Source organism: Leishmania braziliensis, chromosome 1 (assembly GCF_000002845.2).
Source record: "Leishmania braziliensis MHOM/BR/75/M2904 complete genome, chromosome 1".
Classification (NCBI taxonomy): Eukaryota; Euglenozoa; class Kinetoplastea; order Trypanosomatida; family Trypanosomatidae; genus Leishmania; species Leishmania braziliensis.
This window is the reverse complement of record NC_009294.2, coordinates 60383-69537: the sequence shown is the minus strand read 5'-3', so window position 1 is coordinate 69537 and position 9155 is coordinate 60383. Positions and strand designations below refer to the sequence as shown.

The window sequence follows — 9155 nt, the reverse complement described above, 5'->3', positions numbered from 1 at the left end:
TTCCCACCCTGTTTTTTTTTTCACGCCAGGGAAGGAAAGAAGGTGCTCGGGGAGGGGGAAAGTGAGGCTTTCTTCCCCCCCCCCCCCCCCCCCACACACACACACACCACACCCACACACACGCCTTCATTCGCATTCCGCCGGCCCCGCTCCCCCGCTCCCCCCGTTACGGCCATCGCCGCAGCCTTTGCGTTTCTCCGTGTGCGTGCATTTGTGTGCTCAGGGCCAGGCGTCATCGTCACCACCACCATGACGGGCGTCACCTCATTCACCGTCTACGGGCTCGTCAAGGCGGCGGACTTCCAGCGGTGCGCAGAGGCGGCAGCGTACGTGAATGAGAAGCTCCCTGAGTCCTATGCGGTCACAGTGACGCTAGAGGTTCCACGAGATTTTTTCGAACGACGGGACGCGTGGGCATCTGTGGGGCAGCTGCCGTCACAGCAACAGCCTGCCGATAACTCATCTTCTCGGGGCGGTGAGCCAGCTACCACGGCGTCCGCGGCCTCTAGCGAGCCAGCCGCGGTAGTGGTGGTGAAGCACGGCAGCGATGGCGAGCCACAGCGCCTTCTTACTGCAGAGATGTTCCTACACAACATCGCTAGTCACACGCACTATCGGCCCGATGCCACAGAGGACTACTACACCGCGCAAGGGCAGCGTGCGTGGCGCGCCTTCCTCGCATCGCGTGGCCGGCAGTACTGCTGGATGGACGTGTCGGTGAGCGGTATGGCGGTGGGGAGGATTTGGTTTGAGCTGTACACAGCTGTGGCACCGTTGACGTGCAAGAACTTCTGCGAGCTGTGCCGTGGCACCACGGTGGCCATGGGCGACACGGTCTCGCCTAACAGCGCCTTCGACCCGCTGCCAGCGCCGCAGTCGTACGACATTGGCTACAAGGGGACTACGTTCTTCCGGACTTTAAAGGATGCGTGGGTGATGGGGGGAGACGTGACCGGAGCGCACTCCGGCAACGGCGGCTACTCGTGCTACGGCCGCTGCTTCCCAGATGAGACCTACGCCGTTCCCCACGACGCGGCTGGAGTCCTCGGCATGTGCAACGACGGCCCGCACACGAGCAGCTCCACCTTCTACATCACGCGTCGGCCCATGTCGTGGATGAACGGCAAGTATGTCGCCTTTGGTCGAGTCATGGATGGCATGCACGTGGTGGATGCGATCCACGCGGTAGAAGTACGCCACAACCAATCCCCGAAAGCGGAGATCGTCATCACTGACTGCGATGTGCTTGACACTACTGCGTAGGGAGAGAAGGGTGGGGACTCGCGAGGGAGTCGGGCCTGCTCAAGGTCAAGCCAACACCGGACGATTGTGGGTGGCAGAACGGCGGTCAGCATGAGGGCGGCAGCACCGCCGCCTCCTCTCCGCTCCCTCCCCTTCACAGAGGGGTGTAGCGTGTGGCGGCCTCTGTTTGTACGTGCATGCGTGTGTGTGTGTGGTGCCGCGGCTCGACGCTGTCCTTCTCGCATCATGGCGGGCCTTTGTTGTCACGTGTGCCTTCCCCTCTCTCTTCGACCACCATCCGAGTTGCGAGAGCCACCCCCCCCTCCGCCCCCCATCTCTCTTCCTCCTCCTCACTTGTTTCTCGCTTGTCCGCTCTCTGTGTGGTTGTGTGTGTGTGTGTGTGTGTGTGTGTGTGTGTGTGTGTGTGTGTGTGCGACTCGAGTTCACACGTGGCGCCCATTCCCTCGCTCGTGCTCTCTCTTTTCTCTCTGTCTGTTCGTGTTTGATGTACTACTAGGGCACCCCAACTCACTACACCGAAGCGCACTCCGTCATCATCGCACTCTGTCTGTCCGTCTCTCTCACTCTCTCTCTCTCTGCATCGCGCTATCCGCCTGTGCGGACAGCGCTAGCGGCAGCAACAACGATAGCGACAACGCTCCCTCCTCTGGCTTCGTCTCCCCCACTCTGTCAGCCCACGGATCCCCCACCTCTCTCTCCCTTTCCCTCTCTGGCCTCCACGCTCATCAAGAGAAGCACAACAAGACGCTAAACAACATGGCCACTGGAGCTTCGTTCCCCGCCTCGCTATACGCTCGCTCATACAGGCACGCTCCTCCCCAAAGCCCACGGCGGGGCGGCGGTTGCTAAGAGGAGGGAGGCAACAAAGCGACCACACAGCGTCCACTTGGGCCCAGCTTGGCTTTCCTCTCTCTCCTTGTATGCGAGCGGGGAGCGGGTGGAGGAGGAGGTGGTGGTGGTGGTGGTGGGGAGCTCTCTTTACCTGGAGTCACCGTTATCCCCCCTCCTCCCTCCCCCCAGCACACCACTCCACCGCATTCCCTGTACTGGGTCTCTCCCCCCTCTCTCTGCTCCGTCTCCTCCTTGCTCCTTCTGCAAACCTGTGATGGCGTTTGCGTCTTCCTCTACTGGGTGGGCGGTTGTTTCTCTCGCTCCCTCCTTCCCCCTCCTCTCGTCTCTCTCACTCGGTCTCTCTCGTTATCCCCTTGCTCGCCCTTCCTTGCTCTCCAGCGATCCCCCCTTCGTCCGCTCTGTATGCCGATGCCGACTCCGCGTAATCGCTGCTCCACCTCTCGTTGCGATGGATGACTGTTGGGTGGACAGTGCTTAAGCCGGCGGCTCGCACACCGCACATTCTCGAATGGCGCGGAGTTGGATACGGTGACGTACATGCAAGCACGCCACGTAGTGCTGGGGAATATCACCCCTACGTGTTTCGATTGTTCTCACGACCACGACGAGCACTTCAGTGCGCCTACTCTACCGCGAGCATGCGATGGTGGAGAGTTCTGCAAGCTCAAAAGGGATTGTTTGGTGCGCTGCCTGCCACGCTACACTCTCCATCACTGCGTCTACTTCATTGATATGTCCTGCAGAGACAGATGCACTTGGTGAGCATGTGGCAACCACCGCTGATCCGTCGAGCACGAGGACACACACGATGGCTTTGTGGAATGGTTCAGGCGCGCCGGCGGCATGGGGGAGCCCGGGCCACCCCGAGGCGTGCACCAAGTGGCGACCGGCATGATGCGGGTGCGGCTGCGAGGCGACCTGCAGAGCGGGGGTGGGTGGGCACCACTTGAGACAGGGGCCGTGCACCGATGACTGCGTCGCGGTACCGCCGTGCCGCGTGTCTACGGCTGCTTCGCACCGCGCGGGTGGGCCTGCGATGTGTTGTCGGGCTAGAGTGGGGAGGCGTTTGGCCTCCTGTCATGTGCGAGTGATGAGTGGGCCCGCTGGAAAAGAATGCGACGTACCCTGGCGAGGGTGTGCTGCGTCACTCCTGGCTACCTCCCTGTTTCTCCCCTGTACGTCTTGTGAGTGACGCTGACGCACACGCCGACGGAGGAGGAGCCGTGTGCACCTGGGCTTGAGCAGTTTTCTCTAGGCTGCGTCGGCGGTGATGTGCATTGTGCAGCGCGTAGCGTGTGGTGCGGGGGTGGGTTGCCGGCGCACTTCTGCACCACCCGCGATGATCCGCCAGCGCCGCCGCCCTGTGTGCCGCACGTGGCGCTGCTCAGCACGCGCATCACCATCAGGGGCAAACATGCGAAACAGTCAAGGATGTGGCGGACTTCCTTGCTGAAGTGCGAACCCATTTGGCGCCTGAGCTGCGGGGAGGATACGGAAGAGGGGGAGGAGGGCGGCGGCGGATACGCGAACTTAGCGGCGCGGAGCGGTGTGTGTGTGTGTGTGTGTGTGCCCACGCTCCTTTGTGTGTTGGCGGTGCCGTTAGCTCCTCCTCCCCTGCTCATCTGCGCCACCTGCACCTCTTGTTCTCTCTTCTGTTTCGTCCAGCGCATTGTTTTCCCTCGCTGTGCGCGTACGTTTGCCACGAGCCGCGCATCGTGTGTGGTGGACTGGTACACCCAACGTACACATGCCGATTCCTCCTGACAGCAACGTGCCCGGGGTGGGGGGTGGCGATCGCCATCGTTGCCGTCGCTACTGTCCATCTCCCGACTCGTGTTCTCTCCTGTCCCCTTCTTCCTCCGTGCCGGTCCTCATGCCTGTCTCGCTCTCTCTCCCCCTCTCTCGCTCCCCCATAGACACGCTTGCAAGTGTGCAGGATGCGAAAGGAGGAGTTGTGTTGTTGATGTTGGTGTGACTGGGGTGAGGCGGGGTGTGGCTGCACAGATGAGATGTACGCGAGTATGCTCGAAGGCATGTGTGTGGTTGCCGTGCCTCTCTCCCATGACGAGTGGAGGAGCAGGTGAGATGGGGTGGATTGGAGAGGCACGAGCGGATGGGGAAGAGTGTGGGGTGGTGGTAGTGGCCCTGAATCCGGAGGCATACACCGTCCATCCCCTCAGCTGTCTCACCTCCCCTCTTCTCACCCACTCTTAAATGATGGCTGCACGTCTGTGCGTGCGTGTGTGTGTGCACTGCCGCAACAGCAGCCCAGAGATGACGACCGCGACCAGAAGCGAGGGGAGGGGGAGGAGACCGTGTGTGCCCCATAAAGTCCTACGCCCGGTTGGCGATGAGTCGGTGCTGTTGGCGACGACGATAGTGGCTGAGAGGACTGTCTAGTACTACAAGTCCTCCTCTCCCTCGTGCTTCTGCATGAACGTAATACCTGTCCTCGCGCGCGCGCGAGCACTGTGGGGGTAACGGGGGGGGGGGAGGAGGGGGTGTTTGATCCCAATTTCTCCTCTTACGCCTGGTCTCCCCTCTACGCATCTATCTGCTTCTTCACCCTTCTTCTTCCCCTCGTTGGGCGCACGCAAGCGCTTGTCCTTTTCTGCAGCACGGGGCCGAGCAGGGTGGGGGCCCACCGCTGAATTCGTATAGCTATTTCAGGAGAGAACAGGAATAAGGAGGCCAAGCGATCAGCTGCCCGTCGCATATCCTTGACGTGGCGGTCTTTGGACAACGTGAGAGCGAAAGCTGCGAGGCTGACGGAGGTCTCTCTCTCTCTCTGCGTGTGCGCGCGTGTTTACCTTCGGTGAGTGGCGGAAGTATGAAGCGTGGCGGCAGCGGTGAACAGGACAACGTGGCACGACTGATAGCGAAGGGATTCGGCAAAGCCAAGGCTACGCAAGCCCTCAAGGATGCCGGCAACAACGTAGACGTGGCACTGCGCATTCTGGAGCGGCAGCGTGATCAGCAGAAGCAGCAGCCGCGAGTGTGCACGTCGACCAGCACAGCCTCTGCAGCCATCCCATCATTGCACCGAACGAAGCCGCCGCCGACCTCGTCTCTCTTTGGTAGTTCTTCTCCAGCTGCTGAGGCCCTGCGTCGGCAGCGAGAGCGGCGTCACCCGTGTGTTGTGCAGTTCGGCTCATGCCAGTTTGGGCAGTACTGCGCGCTCAGGGGCCTCCCCGGCGACATCTGCGTGCAACACTTCCAAGGCTGCTGCGTGTACGGGAGTGCATGCCACCACCGCCACACAATCGACGGCGTTGATGTTCGCGATTATGTGTGGGGCTCTCCGAAGGATGAGGACTTGGCGCCAGTGCTGCGAAGCGGTGACTCGATGTACCGCGTGCACGCCGTGGCTGGAATGGGGTCGAAAGTGCAGACGGCCGAGCTTATAGGAGACCAGGCCGACACCCCCACACGCGACGGTGATGGAGAGTACGACGGTGGCGACGTGGTGCACCGATCGCCAGCAGCTTCGCTAGGTATGGGATCCGATTTCAATCGCATTCGCGGATCCGCTCCATCACACACGGATCCGATGCTGCCGCCGCTGCTGTGCACGTTCGAGCGCAAGGTGGAGGAGACTGGGGGTAGCGAGGAGGTCGACGCAGCAGGAGCTCGCACCGTGGGATTGGGTCCAGAGGCGGTAGCAGTGGCGCATCCGACGCCGTTTCGCGATCTGGTGAAGGGCTGCGCTAGTGCTGTGCAGCCCGCTCTACCACCACAACCACCGATCTCTTCATCGACGCTATCCTCTTCTGCAGCGACTGCCGCTGCGCGTCGCGGTCGTGCTCGTCACCCATGCATCGCGCAATTCGGCAACTGCAAGTTCGGCGATGCCTGTGTCCACGCCGACCGTGACGCGGATGTCTGCGTGCATTTCCTCAATCGCCGCTGCCGCTACAGCGCTGACGAGTGCCGTTACCGCCACGAAACGGAGGTAGAGTATCAAGCCACGCTACTTGCGCGCATCGGTTTGCCAGGGTCGACGGCGGACGTGGCCGGCGAGCGGAGGGAGTCGCCGTACGCCGACAAGTCAAAGTGCCGCTTGCAGGGCAGCCGCCCACAAACGGCAGCAACGCCAGGGCCAGGCCGCGACAAGTCCTCCACGGGCGGCCAATCACTGTCACTAGCGCTGCCGTCCGTGGAGGACTTGGCGGCGCTTCCGGAAGCACTGCGGCCCACTGATGATGCCGGTGCAGCTCATAAAAGCGACGACGACTACCTCAGCAGCGCCTCTGAGATGCAAGTCTTCCTCGGGCTGCTCGAGGCGTTTCCTAATGTCGAGCCGGTGGTAGTGCTCCAGGCGCTGCGCGCGAGCGGCGGAGACCTGATCCACGCCAGCGATATTATCAGCCATTTTGGTGACGCCCCGACAGTAGCCGAGGTGAACAACGTGGCCAGCGTGCTTGCGTTGGCGGCGGCCGAAGAGGCGGCGGAGCGCGAGGCGGCGGTGGTGCTAGAGCGCCAGAATGCTTTACTGACGCTTCTCTCCCTCTTCCCAGCGGTCGAGCCGGCAGCAGTGGAGGCGGTGCTGTCGCAACACCACGGCGCCTTTGAAGAGGCGTACAGTGTGCTTCTCTGCGCGCAGGAGAACGTGACTCGGTCAGCCATCTGGAGTGGGAGCACGGCGACTATGGCGCCCGTCGATCAGCTCCGCGTAGAGAAGCTGTGCGTGATGTTCCCCAGCCTTGACACGGAGGTGGTGCGGAGTGCCTACTGCGCCGCAGACCGTCAGTGGAGTCGCGCGACAGCGGCTCTGAATGCGCTGACGGAGGAACTGCTCTCCCTCGACTCTGTCGCGGCGGCGGCAGCGGCACCTGCGAAGACTGCTGCAACAGCGACAGTGGAGTGGCAGCCGCCTCATCTTGCAACGGCAAGGGCAGAGGTGGCAGGGGACGACGGCAGCAGCGCCAATGGTGTGCTTACGGCGGAGGTGGAAACGAGTGCAGAGGCCTACAACGCCTATCGGGCAGCGGAGAAAGAGATACTCGAGTTTGGCGACTGGCGGCGGGTGCGGGAGCAGGCCTACCTGGTGAACAGACAGCGTCTCCTCGTCCTGGGCCAGGCCACCGCCGCTTTTTTAAGCGGGGACGGCAGAACGGCGAAGATACTCAGCAGCGAGGGCCGTCGACTCGATCTCGAGTACAACCGACTGAACCGCTTGGCGATGCTCGCCCTGGAGCAGGAGCGGCTGCGCACAAATCCCACCAGTACCCTCGACCTCCATGGTTTCCATGCCACGGAGGTGCACGACGTGCTGGTCCGTCGCATCCGCGTCTGCCAGCGCCATCGTATTGGCCGACTTCGCATCGTGACGGGGCAGGGGAAGCACAGCAAGCGCGGCCATCAATCGCTATACCCTGCCGTCATGGAGGACCTCCGCACTGACGCGTTCCTGACGGCAGTCGTGAAGGTCAAGTCCATCAAGGCTGGCTACATCGACGTTACGGTGCGACTACCCACTACTGAATCCTAAGCAGGAAGAAGGCGGGTGCCGCATAGAGTCGCGCGACAGCGCCCGAAGGAAAGCGCGGCTGACCCAGGAAGAGAAGAGGCCAAATGTGGATGGTTGCCCTTTCCCTCTCCAGCGGTCCCATCCTACTTCCTTTCCTCGTCCCCTTGCGTCGCTCTTGTCTCCCTCTTTTACCGAAGCTCCCACCGCATGTGTCTCTCTCTCTCTCTCTCTGTGTGTGTTCACGTGTATCCGATATGACGCAGACGGCGACAACCACAACCTCGGCGAAGTCAGTCGCTCTCTCACTCCCCCCTTTCGCAGTTGTTTTTCACGCCATAACTCTTCTCCCTCTTCAGCGGCGCATATTTTAAGCGCAATGTCAGACAGACATCGCCCTCACTGCCGTCAGCACCGCTCCTAAAGACACAGCGCCTCCCTGTGACCTTTTCCCCTCCTCTTTACCGCTTTGTGAGTGTGTGGCACCGTTACGGCCCCTACGCGTGCTGTTGGTTCCGGTGTGTATGTGCGCTCGCGTGCCCCCCCCCCCCCTTCCCTCCCTCCCCCCAGTGCGTGATGAGCTGGTGTCGGCACGCGAGTCGCCCAGGTCTTCGACTTCCACTTCCTTGCCTCTTTCCCCCGATCTCTTTTCTCCCCTCTCTCTCTGTGTGTGGATCGACCTACACCAAGTACGTATACCGCTGCCGATCAACACACCCGCAGCGCACCGAGCCAAATGAGCAGCTGCCGCGGCGTTCTGGTTGCTGGCGTAACGAACAGGGCGCGGACGCAGATGGCCGAGGCGTTCTTGCGGGCCTTCACTGGTGGCAGTCTTTTTGTCTGCAGCGGGGGTGTGCACCACCTTGGCACCGTGCACCCATTGGCGGTGGCGACCATGGCAGAGGTGGGCATCAATGTCAGCCAGCAGTCCTCGTCTTCCCTGGCTGGCGCGTGTCGGCAGCGCGGAACGTACGACGTCTACGTCAGCGTGGATGCCCCCTACACGGAGCGGACGAGTGACTACTATCAGCGTCGTTACACCGACACGCAGGCTGCTCAGCAGAGTATGATTGGCGGCACCGGGTTGTCGGCGTCGTTCTCGTCTTCCACTTTGACTTTTTCCGATCCACTGCTGGCGTTGCCGGTGCCGGCGCACTGGACGGTGGCGCATGACACGGCGGACGGTCGTCATAGCTGGACGTTGTGGAGTCCGCGTGACCCCACCATCTACCACGAACGCTCGACACGAAAGCTGCAGGATCACCTGTACGAGGGCGAGCCACTCTTTATGCGTGTGCAGCCCCACGAGCTGCGCAAGGCGTGCCGAGTGCAGCGGCGGTGGGAGGTTCCAGCGCTAGCTCACCGATTTGCACTAGAGACGGAGGCCGAACAGAAGGCGCGGTTTCGGCGAGCACGTGATCTACTCGGCTCCCTGGCCCTTGCGCTTGTCCGTGACTTGGAGCGGGAGTACGGCGAGACGATGCTCGATGAGGCCACCGTGGCTGCCTATGAGAAGGCTGCGGCGACGGGGTGCTGACCTCAATCCCACCCAGAGCGCTGCTGCGAGCTTGCC

The 9155-nt window shown here is 62.1% G+C and overlaps 3 protein-coding genes across 3 annotated transcripts; all 3 read left to right on the top strand.

The window, feature by feature from the left end:
* Nucleotides 1–249: 249 nt before the first annotated feature.
* On the top strand, nt 250–1263 carry CYP12 (putative cyclophilin 12; the record flags this gene model as incomplete). The annotated part of the gene is made up of 1 exon (XM_001561416.2): nt 250–1263. One exon carries the CDS (start codon nt 250–252, stop codon nt 1261–1263), a length of 1014 nt encoding a protein of 337 aa, XP_001561466.2.
* Nucleotides 1264–4945: 3682 nt separating this feature from the next.
* Nucleotides 4946–7606, top strand: LBRM_01_0240 (conserved hypothetical protein; the record flags this gene model as incomplete). The annotated part of the gene is made up of 1 exon (XM_001561415.1): nt 4946–7606. The coding sequence occupies one exon, from the start codon at nt 4946–4948 to the stop codon at nt 7604–7606; it is 2661 nt and encodes an 886-aa protein (XP_001561465.1).
* Nucleotides 7607–8318: 712 nt separating this feature from the next.
* Nucleotides 8319–9119, top strand: LBRM_01_0230 (conserved hypothetical protein; the record flags this gene model as incomplete). The annotated part of the gene is made up of 1 exon (XM_001561414.2): nt 8319–9119. The coding sequence occupies one exon, from the start codon at nt 8319–8321 to the stop codon at nt 9117–9119; it is 801 nt and encodes a 266-aa protein (XP_001561464.2).
* Nucleotides 9120–9155: the final 36 nt, after the last annotated feature.